We start from the raw sequence: 17,178 nt of genomic DNA on the forward strand, positions 1-17,178 counted from the left end.
GAAACGTGAACCCACTCAGATGCAATTGGTTCTTAGGAGCTGAGTTACTACTTTGTTATATGCAGAGATATAGTTTGTTTCAGATTTCTTTTCTGCACAACTCGGTCAGATTTGACGTTTGCACCAGCGTCCCGTAGTGTCTGCCAGTCTAAACCTAACAAGTTATTTACTGGCTCCTCTTCCCTATTCCTTTTTAAAGCCACGGTTCGGAGGAATTTCCCCCATGAGACTAATGAAAACCACATCTGAGGATGAAAGATGCCTTTTAGCCGTGACAGGACGACATACAATGTTCAGGAGCAGAACCAGCACTAAACCAAACAATGGCTTGCCCAAATGCACAAGTGTGCAGCCTCCTGGATAAGAGAAGATCTTGGGCCTTTCGCTCCCTCTTCAGTTTTGCTGCTGCTGAGAGCTAAGCCTCCTCTGCACTCTGCACATGCCCCCAAGACAGGTAGCCAGGTGGGCCATGTGCAGGAATGGCAGTGATGAGAAAACAGGGCACGGTTTCTACTGGCTGGTGAGGGAGAAGAGACTTGGAACAGGGGTTTTGAGGGAACTGTTTACGTTCTTAAGGAAATGCACTTTGCAGGGGTGTCTCCTCCCCCCCTTGTGAGCCTGCCTTCATTTTGGGCATTTCATTATGGAACTACAGTACAGTGGTACCTCGTGTTACAGACGCTTCAGGTTACAGACTCCGCTAACCCAGAAATAGTACCTCAGGTTAAGAACTTTAACTCAGGATGAGAACAGAAATCGCATGGCGGCAGCAGCAGGAGGCCCCATTAGCTAAAGTGGTGCTTCAGGTTAAGAACAGTTTCAGGTTAAGAACGGACCTCCAGAATGAATTAAGTTCTTAACCCGAGGTACCACTGTACAAAAGAAAACAGTTCTCTGAGATTCTTATTTGCAGTTCTTTGCACTTTGAGAAATGTGGTGCTTTATACATTAATTAGCATCCTCATTTCTTCTTCACCTTCTTCTTTGGCGATCACGCGTAGCCGAGTAAGATTGTCTTCCATAAACACGGTTTTAAAAATGAGTCCGTAAGTGGCTGGGGAGGCCAATTCTGGATCCACACCTGGTGGATAAAAAAAGCTCAAGAGATCCAGCACTTAGCATCCTATTTCGCGGTGGCTAATTCACGGTGGCTGGCCCTGTTGTTGTTGTTATTCTTTAGTCGTTTAGTCGTGTCTGACTCTTCGTGACCCCCTGGACCAGAGCACGCCAGGCACTCCTGTCTTCCACTGCCTCCCACAGTTTGGTCAAACTCATGCTGGTAGCTTCGAGAACACTGTCCAACCATCTCGCCCTCTGTCATCCCCTTCTCCTTGTGCCCTCCATCTTTCCCAGCATCAGGGTCTTTTCCAGGGAGTCTTCTCATGAGGTGGCCAAAGTATTGGAGCCTCAGCTTCAGGATCTGTCCTTCCAGTGAACACTCAGGGCTGATTTCCTTCAGAATGAATAGGTTGGATCTTCTTGCAGTCCATGGGACTCTCAAGAGTCTCCTCCAACACCCTGTACACATGCCTTATATTTTGTCAGCCTTCCTGCCAACAGATTGCACTTACATTCCCAGCCTCCAAACAACTGAAAATTAGAAGCAAAACTATTGCAGGAAGTACGTAGCTTCCAGTCTCCCCCCCCCCACAATAAGCATAACCAGAGAGCGAAAAAAGCCCAAGATTGTCAGAAGTGTTTGCTAAGCTGATTTTTATTTATGTTATGCTACAGGACTTGGCACTGTAAACAACATGCCAGTGATACGCAGGAGAAAACAGCACAAATAGAAGATGTCTGCAAATTAAGGTCCATCTCAAAGACGGAGGTACCTCTGATTTTAAAGATGGAAATGTCTCCACATTCCCTGCGCTATGGAAAAAGCTATGGGAGTAAATTTATTGTATACCGTATTTTTCACTCTATAAGATGCACCAGACCACAAGACACACCTAGTTTTTGGAGGAGGAAAACAAGAAAAAAAATATTCTGAATCTCAGAAGCCAGAACAGCAAGAGGGATCTCTGCGCAGTGAAAGCAGTGATCCCTCTTGCTGTCCTGGCTTCTGTGATAGCTGCGCAGCCTGCATTCGCTCCATAAGATACACACATATTTCCCCTTACTTTTTAGGAGGGAAAAAGTGAGTCTTATAGAGCAAAAAATATGGTACTTAAAAGGATAACTGTAAAACTTTAAAGACACTAGCAGGACTGATATAACTCCTACAATGCAGATAAGAAGTAAAAAGTTAAAATACGCGATTGGATTTGATAAGGGATACCGGCTGAAGGGAAGGAGGGAAGTTGCAAGCTCGGCAGAGCAAAAATGTTTATATGTTGATTAATGTATTGTATTGTAAGAATGATTGTGTAAAGAGAATAATAAAAATTTATTGGGGGGGTGTTATGTACTCAGTTGAATAGTATCCAAACTGAAGCAGTCTGATTGGTCCTAGAACAATAGGATCCAAATTGCAGCAGTCTGATTAGTCCTAGAACAATAGGATTCAGAATGCAACAGTCTGATTGGTCCTAGAACAATGCAGCAGTATGATTGGTTGGCAGGAACCACTCAATCCTGCTCCAGATAGAAGTGAATCCACAACCTGATTGGCTTACAGTAGAATTCCGGAATTAGCCAATCATGTGCAGCCCATTGTGTAAATAATGTATATAAAGCAGATACTGTGAGGGGACTTTCATTCATTCCTCCTCACCACTATGCGCTGAATAAAGAGCATGAAATCACTTTGCGACTCTTGAGTATATTTCAGGGGGAAAGGAAAAAGCTACCATCACCTAATTGGCTTGATCTCTATGCCTTGTCCTCTTGTCAATGCTCACAAAGGGCTCCTGTCTAACTTGCCATCAGAACAAAAATGGCCTCCAGAAAGCTTAGCACATTACCTGGCCCCAAAGAGATATTATCAAAAAGCTTCACCCACACTCATCACTTCTGGTTTCCAGTTGCAGTTCAATTCCTAGCAGGGAATAGGGGAACTCAATGTCATTGGACTCCTACAAAGCCTGATTTGCAATACAAGGGCTGATGGGAATCAAGATTCCCCATCTTAGGTTGAGGCAGATGTACCTCCCCGCTCCAGAGCCGGGACCAAGTTTTCCCGCTTTGACTCCTGAATGGCAAGATTCAATCGATGGAGCTGCAGTAACTGAAGGGCACGAGTTGAAGTCAAGCAGCTCTGCACCTGATCTGTGGGCGACTACTACAAATCCCATACAAGCCGCCTTATGGTAGAAAAGTAGAATCATTAATAAACAGAAGTCCACCATAGCTGAACTTTTTCCCCTTTGGTGTGTCTTCTAAAGGCCCTGCCAAAAATATATAGCTGGGGGAAGAAAAGGTTTTAAATACCAGCCAGGACTGAAGCTGTAGGGCAGGATTGGGGAGGTTCTGACCCTCCAGTTGTTGGGACTACAACTCCCATAATCCCTCACCATCCACCATGCTAATTGGGGCTGAGGGAAGCTGGAGCCCAGCACCCTCTGGAGGGCCACTGGTTCCCCATGCCCAGTGTAGGGAGCCTCTAATCCCACCTGTTTCGTTTATGTTTTTACACTGATTCTGTTTTCTCTCATCGCCGATGGAAGTTAAGATCTAGGACTGGGAGACACCATTACTGCTGGGAAGCCGCTAACACCGTAAGCTCCTTGCCTGGGTGTAGAGAAAGCGCTAGAACGTCACCTCCTTTCAGGATGGTGGAAGTTATTGTAGCTGAGATGGGGGAAGATTCGCCCTTAGAATTCAGCACTTCAACCTGACCCCTCTCCACACCCGGAAAAAGGGGAGGATCTTCTCCCCAGAGAATGAGGCCAGCTGGAAAGTGAAGATCAGGTCGTCCGAATCGACGTCGAAGAACTCCACACGACCCTCTTCGTAGCTGAGGGACACTCGGATCTTCCTGAGCTTGTTACGCCTCAGGATCAAGGGGGTTGGCTTTGGGGATGTGAAAGCCAGAATTTGGCACAGGGAGGTTAAGTCGTGGCTGTTGTGGAACGACTTCCCCACAGCCCAGAACCCCTCGTCGGGGCTTATGCGGACCTGCCCCTTCCTCCTCACGGACTCTCTCGCAACCCCCACGGCCCACCGGCCCAAATTTTCCTCCACCTCCACCTCCCACCAATGCCTCCCCGAAGCAAATCTCTCGCGGCCCAGCACGCTCATCATGATGTCGAATCTCTCGGGGTTGTCGGGCACAGATTGGTATCGACTCCCTCTTCTCACGCTCTTCAGGTCCTCGGAAAGGATGAGGAAGGGGTTTGCGGTGTCCGGATCCAGAGTGAAATTCACTGCAGAGGGGAAGGTAGATGATGATAGATAGATGATAGATAGATAGATAGATAGATAGATGATAGATAGATAGATAGATGATAGATGATAGATAGATAGATAGATAGATATAGATAGATAGATGATAGATAGATACATAGATAGATAATAGAGATAGATAGATGATAGATAGATAGATAGATAGATAGATAGATAGATGATAGATAGATAGATGATAGATAGAAAGAAGAGCAGGGTGTGGATAGATAGATAGATAGATAGATAGATAGATATAGATAGATAGATAGATGATAGATAGATAGATAGATAGATAGATAGATAGATAGATAGATAGATAGATAGATAGATAGATGATATAGATAGATAGATAGATAGATAGATAGATAGATAGATAGATGATAGATAGATAGATAGATAGATAGATGATAGATAGATAGATAGATAGATGATAGATAGAAGAGCAGGGTGTATTAAATCCTTGGAAAGACTAGTCTCAGAGGCTAGATCGGATCTGGGGGAAGCTTTTTCAGCTTCCGAGGGCCACATTTCATCCTGGGCAACCTTCCAGAGGCCAGTGGTGGGCGGGGTCAAATGGGAAAGTGGGCGGATCAGCAGATGCAACTCTGACCTCCACACTAGGTGACATTCCAGCCATGCAAAAACCAAAGGCCTCCACACACACATCTTCATCTAGGCATGCAAGAGGCATTGCCACAGTTGACGGACACCTTCTAGCCAGACAAACACACTCAGGGAAGGCCAGTGATAGGTGTTTGCCTAGGGAGAGTCTGGAGGGGGCCAGATAAGAGAGGCCTTGAGGCCTGCTTTGGCCACCGGGGCCTGTGGTCCTCCCCACCCCCACTTCTCCAAGGAGATTTGTAGGACTTCCGCCAGTCTTTACAGTCATGCTGGATGGAGCATCTGAAAGCTCTGGAGGATATCATTCTCCAACCTGATGCCTTCCATGTTTTGGACTACAACTCCCATCACGCCCTAGCATTGATGATGCTGGCTGGGGCTGGTGGGAGTTGGAGTCTGACAGCGCCTGGAGGGCCCCAGCCCTGACCTGACACAATCAATTAAATACTTCAGTGTGGGACTGCTGCTGAGCCTCCATCCCCCATCAAAATTTCCCTACTTTTTATTTTATTTTATTTTTAGTTCTATGCATATAGTTACCTTTGTACAAGTCTTGATTCAGAGACTCTGTTGTGCAGGGGAAAGAGAGAGAAATTAAATCAGACACCATCATACATAGAGTGGTCTGTCAAGAGGGAGTGAAACCCTGGTTGTTTCTACACTAGGTCTTTTCCCCCTGTTTCTTAAATTACTATCCTTTGTTCATTCAGTCTTTATGGAGAATCTTTCATTGTTGCTAAATTGTTGAATTCCAGTGTTTTCTTTGCTGTACACCCAATTTTTCATTGGTTTTTTTATGATCATTTTTATGATAAAACAGTATGGACAGACAGAGCACTTTTGAGGCTTTGAAAGACAAGTGTGACTTTAATTAAAAGATTCCTGTTCTGCTTGTTTTATTGTTTCTTTGGGTGTTTGTAGGATTAGTGGTTAAATGCCCCAGATTTTCTCTTCTCTGGGTCTTGAGACTTTTCCTTCTCTCTCCCTCTCACCCGTTCTCAATGAAATAGTGCTATTTCTCTATCAAAACAGAAACAGAAAAAATAGTGCATGGAATCTGGATCTCTAAAACAACTACTTGATGAGTAACAGAAGCCAGCTAATAAACAATTAATCTCTGATGTCCCAGCCACACTAATCAGTAGGCAACAAAAAAGCAGAACTTGCAAAGAGAAAACTTCTACCATATTTTTTGCTCTATAAGACTCACTTTTTCCCTCCTAAAAAGTAAGGGGAAATGTGTGTGTGTCTTATGGAGCGAATGCAGGCTGCGCAGCTATCCCAGAAGCCAGAACAGCAAGAGGGATTGCTGCTTTCACTGCGCAGCGATCCCTCTTGCTGTTCTGGCTTCTGAGATTCATAATATTTGTTTTCTTGTTTTCCTCCTCCAAAAACAAGGTGCGCCTTATGGTCTGGTGCGTCTTATAGAGCGACAAATACGGTAATTCATATTGCAAGGAACCTTTGTTGAACAGGAGTTATTTGTGTATAAGCTTTAGAGAACTGGTCATGAAGAACAAATTATAGTTTCACTTTTGGAAAAGGAGAACCACAGCCCACGTTCCAGTGTGGAAGCAACCTCTATCTCAAGCATCAAAATTCCCCTTCCCGTACATTCCCAGAAAACTACCTTTGTTTACTGCTTCCTCCAGAGATTCTGCCATGTGAAGAAAAGGATGACAAATTTACTCAGACCACCATATACTGTAGATAGCAATGTGTAAAGTCATGCGAGAAAGAGAGAAAAAAAGAACTGAAAACCACACAAGAGTCTCACTTACACGAAATTAAGTATAGCGTTGAAGGAGTCCTGTGGCACCTTGCAGACCAACCCATTTATTTATTCTGGCCGAAGCTTTCATGGACTGGAGAACCACAAAATTGTACGCCATAATAAATATATCTTTTGATCTTTAAGTTGCCACAGGCTCTTTCTTGCCCCGCCAGGTGCCTCTCAAGAGAGCAATGGCATCAAGCTACGTTCTCCTCAGAAACAGATATGGATGGTGGGAGACGAGATTCTTCCACCCTGATGCCCACAGATTATTTTGTGAGGAAAGCAACCAGCTTGCCTTTAATGCAAGCTCATCAAAAGATCCACCAAAGTGGAATGGAACGGAAGGGGACAATATTTATTGGGACGCCAGTTCAGACATCTGGAGGAACCACAGGAGAAGCACTTCCTCTTCATCAAGGGCCTCTCTTTCCTCATGGTAGCCTCTCAAAGGTCTATACCCAGCCCCCTCCCCTCAGATCCCGTGACTACCACCAATACCTTTATATTTCTCCATAGCTTCTTCCAGAGCGGAATTCGTCTGAGAGTAAATCCTGAACTTCTCTTCCAGTCCTGGAGAAAGGTCCACCAGATGTCTCACTTGCCCTTTCTCATATCTGCAGCGGAAGCAGGCAAAACGGAGAAGTCTGCCATGGCCCCTGCCCAGGCAAACTCCTCTGAGGAGACGGATCCATTCCCTGGTTTGCCCCATATGGCGCTCCTCTGAAACCAAAGGAGACATCTTCTCCACCAGACACGCCCCACAAAATGGTTCACAGATTCCTAAGAGCCCCGTGGAGATATCTCTGTTGCTGGAAATCCCAGGGTGCAGAACAGAGTCAGAGAGCCCTTTTTCAGGTTGGTAAAGCACAAGACTCTTATTAATTTCAGGCAAAAGATTCCTTCATTTCAGGGGGTTGGACTAGATGACCATCGGGGTACCTTCCAACTCTATGATTCTACGACTCAAGGAGTGAGAAAGTGCCACTTACCTGCTCAAAACCTTTTTGATGTCCTGACAGCATGGGAAGAAGGGGAGAAAGAGTTCTGTTCAGCTGCACAAACACAACACAGGCTGGATTGCTTGTTATTCTGCTGGGAATTAATGCCACTCCCCACGTTTGTGTCAACTTTATTTCCAATCTTATGATTCAAGAAGAGTTCCCCTTTCTTGTAAAGGGAGTTGGGAATGGCCTTTTTATCTTGGTTTGTAAAAAGCAGGAATTAATCCTCCCTGGGATTACTTGTCATGTGAACAGTCTTCTCTTGAGTATTATGCTTGGGCTGTGTGTGCTAATTCTGCCAGCTGGAAGCAGAAGTGGTTGTGTGCAGAGCACTGAACAGCTGAGTGTTTGTGATATCATGAAGCGCTGTGCTCCAAATCTCCCCACTTCAGTCCCCCCCCCACACACACCTTAAAACATTTTTTTGAAAGTTCTCTACGATTGTTTAAAAGCAGAACCCTCGAGAACTCCCAGAAGTGCAAGCTGGATTTTCAAAGGGGCAGAGGAACCAAAGACCAAATTGCAAACATGCGCTGGATTATGGAGAAAGCTAGAGAGTTCCAGAAAGACATCTACTTCTGCTTCATTGACCATGCAAAAGCCTTTGACTGTGGGACAAGAAGCTACAGTTAGAACTGGATATGGAACAACTGATTGGTTCAAAATTGGGAAAGGAGTACGACAAGGCTGTATATTGTCTCCCTGCTTATTTAACTTATATGCAGAAATCATCATGTGAAAGGCTGGGCTGGATGAATCCCAAGCCGGAATTAAGATTGCCGGAATAAATATTAACAACCTCTGATATGGAGATGACACAACCTTGATGGCAGAAAGTGAGGAGGAATTAAAGAACCTCTTAATGAGGGTGAAAGAGGAGAGCGCAAAATATGGTCTGAAGCTCAACATAAAAAAAAACTAAGATCATGGCCACTGGTCCCATCACCTCCTGGCAAAGGGGAAGAAATGGAGGCAGTGAGAGATTTTACTTTATTGGGCTCCATGATCACTGCAGATGGTGACAGCAGTCACGAAATTAAAAGACGCCTGTTTCTTGGGAGAAAAACAATGACAAACCTAGACAGCATCTTAAAAAGTAGAGACATCACCTTGCCAACAAAGGTCCGTATAGTTAAAGCTATGGTTTTCCCAGTAGTGATGTATGGAAGTGAGAGCTGGACCATAAAGAAGGCTGATCGCTGAAGAATTGAGGCTTTTGAATTATGGTGCTGGAGGAGTCTCTTGAGAGTCCCATGGACTGCAAGAAGATCAAACCTCTCCATTCTGAAGGAAATCAGCCCCGAGTGCTCACTGGAAGGACAGATCCTGAAGCTGAGGCTCCAATACTTTGGCCACCTCATGAGAAGAGAAGACTCCCTGGAAAAGACCCTGATGTTGGGAAAGATGGAGGGCACAAGGAGAAGGGGATGACAGAGGACGAGATGGTTGGACAGTGTCCTTGAAGCTACCAGCATGAGTCTGACCAAACTGCAGGAGGCAGTGGAAGACAGGAGTGCCTGGCATGCTCTGGTCCAGGGGGTCACGAAGAGTCGGACACGACTAAACGACTAAACAACAATAATAAATGGTGCTATAAACAAGCACTATAAAGGCACAATTTAACAGAAGAAGGGGGGGGGAGAAAAAATAATCAAGGAAATCATATATGGGTAACAGAAGTGAGTATATGTGTCATTTGAAGAACGAAGGTGGAAATGATCTGGTCTTATCCATTGGGGGCAAAATGAAAAGATGTTTCTATTGTGTACCTCTGGAGGCAAACTCAGCCTCACCTGTGGAAATTCATTTTCTGGCTGCTGGCAGTTCCTCTCCACTTCAGTGATCAGGTTGCTGAGATGGGAAATCTCTTCTGTGAGTCTGGTGAGGTTTTCCTTCTGGATCACTTCTATCTCTTTCTTCAGGCCTTCGAGCTTGGCCAGCCTGAGGAGCTCCATTTCTTCCAGGAAGTTGTACATTCGCTCAAAGGCAGACACGACTCTCTGCTTCTCCATTTCTAATTCCATCTGGCGGGGAGGGAAACACGGAAATTGTCAGCGATGGGCCGTAACCATGGAGGGCTGGATCCCAAATGCAGGTGTATAACTCCTGAAGAGAAGAAGGCGCCAACCCTCTCCCTGCCTGTGATTCCCAAGTGACGCAGGAGAAACCTCTCAAGGCCTTCCACATGTGCTCTGTCAGGAAGATTTTGAGCAGGGGTCAGCAACCTTTTTGGGCGTGGGCTGGTCCACCGTCCCTCAGACCATGTGGTGGGCCGGACTATATTTTGGGGGGGAAATGAACGAATTCCTATACAGTGGTACTTCGGGTTAAGTACTTAATTCGTTCTTAACCTGAAACTGTTCTTAACCTGAAGCACCGCTTTAACTAATGGGGCCTCCTGCTGCTGCCGCGCCACCAGAGCATGATTTCTGTTCTCATCCTGAAGCAAAGTTCTTAATCTGAAGCACTATTTCTGGGTTAGCAGAGTCTGTAACCTGAAGCATATGTAACCTGAAGCGTATGCTACCTGAGGTACCACTGTACCCCACAAATAACCCAGAGACGCATTTTAAATAAAAGCACACATTCTACTCATGTAAAAACACGCCGATTCTTGGACCATCCATGGGCCAGATTGAGAAGGCGATTGGGCCGCATCTGGCCCCCGGGCCTTAGTTTGCCAACCCCTGATTTTGAGCATGGCAGGGCAGGGTGGAATTCCAGACAAAGATGTGCTCTCCCAAGCCTACATCCCCAACATTTTTGTACTCCTGTCTTAGTGATGTCTACGCTGACTTGGTCATGTCTACAGAATGGAAGATGGCAGCATCTTCAAGGATGTGCTCTATGGGGAACAGGCTTCTGGCACCAGGCCCATCGGCAGACCAACTCTGCGTTACAAAGATGCCTGCAAATGTGCCAATGGCTCGTAGTCAACACTTGACTCTTCAGCTAGAGGCCAGCCTGGGAACACCAGGCTGAGATGTCTTTGGGGGGCATGAGGAGTCTTGTACGCAACACCCATCCCCAAAGACTACAATCTGTCCTTGTCCTCCATATGGAGATTACACACACACACACACACACACACACACACACACACACTATATCTGCCATAATCCCTGACCCCTGGCCACGCAGACTGGGGCTGATGGGAGTTGTAGTCCAAAACATCTGCTCTAGCTTGGGGAAGGTTGAACCTTAAGAATAAGCACTTACCAGACATTCTTTGCTTCTCTGTTCTTCAGCTAGTTTCCGATCCGCAAGAATTTCTCTCTCTTTTTCCAAACACTTCAGCTCAGCCTTTTCCTTGAGAAGGAGAAAGAAAAGAAAAGAAAGAAAGTTTATATGGAGAATTATTGATGCCACTGATTCATCTCCTATTTAAGAAGGTATGGTCAGCATTTTATTTTCAAGTTGCATGTTTTGTGCCACACTTAACTGGAGACCCAGGCACAATGTGCAGTTATGTATTTATTACAACAACTAGCGTTACGCTGAACCTTTGCTCATTTAAATGTTCACAAATGAGTATTAGAAATCATCCCAGAATTGGCCCTACTAAACATCTTCCAAGACAACAATGCCCATTTACACCACAAAGAACTCATAACCCACCTACTTTCAGCAGCCAGAAACACCATAACCAGATCTGGAGAGACCTGTCAGGAGTAAGCATGGACCAATGGTACCAAATAGTATGGGAAACAGCCTTACTAGAAAAACTAACCAATAAACTGAAACTGACACGGGGACAAATAGAAGAAGATGGCTCCCCTTTATCACATACACAGAACCAACAAGACAATGACAAAAATCCAACAGCCTACAAATCAATACAGCTAACCTGATCCAAAGCAGCCACCCACCCCACTCACACATGAAAACAAAGATCACCACAGCCAATCACAAACAAACAACCACACCCTAGGCCAACCCCAACCTCTCTCACCACCAAAGGAACACAAGTGAATAGCAGAGAACCGGCACAAGCGACATGAAACCCCATATATATTAAGTATAACAGAAACTTCGCAACCCCACCCCACCCCCACTCACCTTTCCCCCCTCCCCCTCTTCTTCCTAATGTCTCAACAAATGAAACTGATCTGTAAAAAATGTTACAGAGAGAGAGAGAGAGAGAGAAATATTTTCTTGTAAACCAAGAAAATATTTAATAAAAATGCATTAAAAACAACAACAACAACAAAACAACAACAACAACAACAACAACTGAGTAAACGAGAGAGGAGAAAATATGGGGGGGAAATAAACAAAAAAGAGAGGGGTGTTTCTTTTCAGGGGTGGACACCTGAAGATTTCTCTCTTTTTTCTTTTGAAGAACTATATAAGAGAACAGCTTCAACCAAAGTTTGTGAGTGGAAGGAAAACGGCACGCGCCAGTGGCGTAGCGTGGGGGGTGCCAGGGGTGCCGGCCGCACCGGGCGCAACTTCTGGGGGGGCGCGCTCGCTGCCTCCGGAGTCGCCGAAGAGCCTCGGGCGCAGGCTGTAGCAGAGCCGCATGTCTTGCGGCGCCCGGCTGAAGGCGCCCGACAGGCAACGGCTCTCAGCGCTCGCCGCGGAGGACGTGCCAGGCAGCCCCTCCTCACAGCCCCGCCTCCGCCGGTGCTGCTGCAGCTGCTGGGCCGTTGCATTTTCCTCGCCTCTCTGCCCCCCTCCTCCTCCGGGCAAGCGGCGTCGTTTGGGCGGCAGCGCCAGCGGCAACTCACAGGTTAGGGGTTAGGGGGGGCGCAAATTACGTGCCTTGCCCCAGGTTAGGGGGCGCAAATTACTTGCGTTGCCCCTGGTGCTGACAACTCACGCTACGCCACTGGCACGCGCTCTTCGATTATAACCACAAACTGAGCCCAATGAAGCAATACAAATTCTTCCAGGAAAAAGGAGAATAAAGCTGTAGTCTTGTATTCATTTATCTGGGAGTGATCCCCATTGAAACCAGTGGGACTTACCTCTGAGTAGATCTGTGTAGGACTGTGCTGCAAACAGAAGTGTGGTGTACTGAATGTACGTTTCCGAGCACAATTCAAAGTGTTGGTGCTGACCTTTAAAGCCCTAAATGGCCTTGACCCAGTATATCTGAAGGAGAGTCTCCACCCCCATCGTTCAGCCTGGACGCTGAGGTCCAGCGCCGAGGGCCTTCTGGCGGTCCCTCGCTGCAAGAAGCCAAGTTACAGGGAACCAGGCAGAGGGCCTTCTCGGTAGTGGCACCCACCCTGTGGAACACCCTCCCACCAGATGTCAAAGAGAAGAACAACTACCAGACCTTTAGAAGACATCTGAAGGCAGCCCTGTTTAGGGAAGCTTTTAATGTTTGATGCATTACTGTATTTTAATATTTTGTTGTAAGCCGCCCAGAGTGGCTGGGGAAGTCCACCCAGATGGGCGGAGTATAAATAATAATAAATTATTATTATTATTACTATTAAAAAGCTGATGATGAATATAGCAATGTTGACAAACGCCGTAAGAGGCCTGCTGGAGCACAGCCATTGACAGCATACATGTCAAAGCACTGTGATACCTCTTTAACAGGCATGGCTTCACCCCAGAGAACTCTGGGAGATGTAGTTTGTTACAGGGTGCTGTGAGTTGTCAAGAGACCCCCTATTCCGCTCCCAGAGCTACAATTCCCAGCGCCCCCTATGAAGAGGTATGGACTGCTAAACCACTCTGAACTCTGAACCACTGCAGTTTCTTCAACTTATTGGAGGAAAAATGGGGTGCCAAGGTGATAAAATAAACATAAACACAGAGAGGGATATGTTCAGCCTAGAGAAGAGCTGGTGACGAGGCAATAGGGCGGCCTCCTTCTGATATCCGAAGCCCTGCCACGTAGATGATGGAGCAAACTTGCTTCCTGTCCTGCCACAGCAGCCACCCTGACACCCTCCAGATGAACCGCACCTCCCATCATCCCTGACTGGCTGGAACTGCTGGGAGATGTAGTGCCAAACCCCTGGCGTGCACCAGTTCAGGGAAAGCTGCTCCAGAGGACAGGAACTGCATGCCCACCTATCAGGGATGTTGTAGGCGTGGATTTTCTGCAGCAGCAGCCGCGGGCTGGAATGGATGACCTTTGAGGTCCCCAACCACTTTACGATCCCGGTGGTTTCCCGCACAGATCCATCCCCCCCCCAAAAAAAACAAAGTCACTGCCCCATAATGCCCCACAGCAGGGATTTCTTACCTGCTGGGTCACCTCTTCTATGGGAATCACCCGGTGGTCTCGGTGCTCCTTGGATTTGTCGCACACCACGCAGATGGGGACCCGATCCTCCTTGCAAAAGAGCTTCAGGGGCTCCCGGTGCTTGTGGCACAAACCCCCCTCCTTGGCTTCTGCCCCGCTCCCTTCTTCCTCCAGCTTCCGGAGTATTTCTGTCATGCTGGCCAGCTGCCAGTTGGGCCGGGGGCTTTCTCTCGGGACGGCTTCCCTACACTGGGGGCAGGAGACGCTTTTGCCCCCCTCCTCGCAGCACTGGGCCAGGCAGCCCTGGCAGAAATTGTGCCCGCAGTCGAGGATCACCGGGTCCTTGAAGAACTCCAGGCAGATGGAGCAGGTCGCTTCTAGGCACAGCGCCTGGATGGGACCCCCGGGGTGGTCCATGGCTGCCTCGCCCGGGAAGAAGGACAGCTCTCGCTTCTGATCGCACATGCAATGACTTTGCAGTCCGTTTCCCGGAATCTCCTCCGGGACTGGCTGAGCGAGGAGCGGCAATGGGCCGAGGGGTGTGCCTTAGCCGGATGTTTTTGCTGCTGTCAGATGGGTGGCCTGGGCTAAGAGGGAGGGGTAGATCTCTTTTCTCCAGAAACAGCCATTATATTTTCTTAGGTTGCTTTAAACTAGGAGTGGCTCCCTGGAATATTTCCTGCCACCCAGCAGATCCTAGCAATTAATTAATTTATTGGGGGGACGACGACAGATGGGGATATCCCCTCCCCGCCCACCTGATCTGCTGCAATCCCCAAGGAGCTGTGTGCACGTGTTTTTGTGTTCGTCTGTATATATGCGTACACGTGACAGCACTTGACATAGGGCGCTCTGTGCTCAAGGTACAGGGATAGTTTGGGGCAATCAAAATGATAACGGAGCTGGGACAACTCCCCCTAGGTGGGGCGTGGCAACATCTGGGCTTTTTTAGGTTGGAAAGAAAGGCGGGAGTGATGGGGAAATGAAATGTGTGTGCAAAATCAGGCGTGTTGAACACGCTGCGAGCCGCCTTGAGGTCTTTGGAAGAAGGGCGAGGTACAAATTTAATAAATGGAAACAATAATACTGGAACTCATGGGGATCAAATGAAGCAGAACATTAGAGGATTAAAGGTAAAGGGATCCCTGACCATTAGGTCCAGTTGTGGGCTACCCTGGGGTTGCGGTGCTCATCTCGCTTTATTGGCTGAGGGAGCCGCCGTACAGTTTCCGGGACATGTGGCCAGCATGACTAAGACACTTCTGGCGAACCACAGCAGTGCACGGAAACGCCGTTTACCTTCCTGCCAGAGCGGTACCTAGTTATCTACTTGCACTTTGTGCTTTCGAACTGCTAGGTTGGCAGGAGCTGGGACCAAGCAACGGGAGCAGGGATTCGAACCGCTGGCCTTCTGATCGGCAAGTCCTAGGCTCTGTGGTTTAACTCACAGGGCCAGGTCAGGCAAAAGAGTATTTCTTCATACAGCACAGTTAAACTATGAGCATCCACTACCAAAAGATGTAGCACAGGTAACAACCAATTACCGAATGATGCACAATCACACATGGCACCAAACCTGCAAGCAGCCCCAAAGTGTCGTAAAGATGCCACGGAAAGGGACATAACAAGCTTACATGTCTTCCACTGCCATGCGCGGTGGGGTCCGGAACGTGACCCCTGTGCAAAACAAGGATTGCCTGTGATGGCTACCAGCTTGGATGGTTTGAATAGGGGTTATTGGATAAAGCTGTCTATAAAGCTACCAGCCTTGATGGCTGTGCGCTGCATTCAGTGCCAGAGGTGGTCGCCAGCTGCAAGTGCGAAAACTGGCTATTGTACTCAGGTCCTGGCTGCACACGTTCCATTGGCATCTGATTGGCAAATAAGAAAACGGAAAGGTGGACAGGCTGGTCCTTTGGCCTGATCCGGTGGGGTCTCCTTGTCCTCTTACCCCATTTTTGGGTGCCATGTTTGATGTCTGCACCTACATGATATATTTACCTTTCCCCTATCCGAGTCACCATTTATATATTGTTAATAATAAATTTTATTATGAGGTGGCCAAAGTACTGGAGCCTCAGCTTCAGGATCTGTCCTTCCAGTGAGCTGATTTCCTTCAGAAATCAGGGCTGATTTCCTTCAGAATGGAGAGGTTTGATTTTCTTGCAGTCCATGGGACTCTCAAGAGTCTCCTCCAGCACCATAATTCAAAGGCGTCAATTCTTCGGTGATCAGCCTTCTTGATGGTCCAGCTGTCACTTCCATACATCACTACTGGGAAAACTATAGCTTTAACTATACGGACCTTTGTTGGCAAGGTGATGTCTCTACTTTTTTCTGTCTAGGTTTGTCATTGTTTTTCTCCCAAGAATTTGAGATGTATGTAATGAATGAAAAAGAAAAATGAATAAATTTTTTATTTTAAAAAAAAAAGGTTGCCCAGAGTTGTTCACCTTTTGGGGGTGGGGGTGGGGGGGATTGCTGGCAATCATTGACCTGCCTCAACGCAGCTGCCAATCACCCGCCTCACAGAAGTCAACAATCATCTGCCCGATCGCCGCCTGCAGCCACAAATCGCCCGCCCAATTGCTGCAACAACATTCCCTTGGCGCATACACCAATCACCCGCCCAATCACCGCTGTGTATTTCCTACTCGCGGCTGTCAACAATCACCATAGCTGTCAGCTTTTCCCTTTTCTTGCAAGGAATCCTATTCGGTATAAGGGAATTTCCCTTAAAAAAAAGGGAAACGGCTATGACAATCGCCCATCCCCCCTATGCACTACCCATCTATAAGACGACCCCAAATTTGTAACAATGTTTCTTAATAAAAAATCCCACGTCTTATACACGGAAAAATACGGTACTTCTTCGTACTGTGCATGGTTAAAGTACGGCATTCCCCAGCGTTGGTCACTAACCTGGATGGCTTAAAAAGACGAATGGAAAAAATATATGTGGTGATTGCTATCAGAGGCTACTAGCCACAGTGGCTTACCCTCTTACCTCCACAGCTCTAAAAGTGCCTCGCTGCCACACTGGAGAAATGTGTTCACCTTTCGTTTCCAAAGAAACAGCGAACTCAGAATATAGGGGAGCTTCGTTGCAAAGAATCCTTTGTCGCCGCAGACAGCCATCATTGCTTGCATGCAAAAACAAGTTGCAGATGTGGCTCAGAGTTCCAACACTCTCTTTTTTTGCAATTTCATGTAAATACGCCAAGGATCTACCCACCAGGGAATAA

At 47.0% G+C, this 17,178-nt stretch overlaps 1 protein-coding gene and 1 long non-coding RNA gene across 2 annotated transcripts in view; both read right to left on the minus strand.

The window, feature by feature from the left end:
• LOC309527521 (zinc finger protein RFP-like) overlaps positions 1-14,611 on the minus strand; it is a 29,162-nt gene extending 14,551 nt beyond the window's left edge. Inside the window, exons 1-8 of the mRNA XM_082214347.1 lie at positions 13,934-14,611; positions 10,945-11,034; positions 9,519-9,749; positions 7,714-7,736; positions 7,223-7,338; positions 6,578-6,604; positions 5,488-5,514; positions 3,765-4,307 (exon numbers count right to left, since the gene is read on the minus strand). Of these exons, the coding sequence (XP_082070473.1) occupies positions 3,765-4,307; positions 5,488-5,514; positions 6,578-6,604; positions 7,223-7,338; positions 7,714-7,736; positions 9,519-9,749; positions 10,945-11,034; positions 13,934-14,398 (1,522 nt within the window). The 5' untranslated portion in view covers positions 14,399-14,611. The remainder of the gene's footprint in view (positions 1-3,764; positions 4,308-5,487; positions 5,515-6,577; positions 6,605-7,222; positions 7,339-7,713; positions 7,737-9,518; positions 9,750-10,944; positions 11,035-13,933) is intronic.
• Positions 1-17,178, minus strand: part of LOC309525440 — a 129,048-nt gene that overhangs the window by 83,899 nt on the left and 27,971 nt on the right. The window lies entirely within an intron of this gene.

The sequence above is a fragment of the Podarcis vaucheri genome, assembly GCF_965113315.1.
Source record: "Podarcis vaucheri genome assembly, chromosome: 2".
NCBI classification, from domain to species: domain Eukaryota; kingdom Metazoa; phylum Chordata; class Lepidosauria; order Squamata; family Lacertidae; genus Podarcis; species Podarcis vaucheri.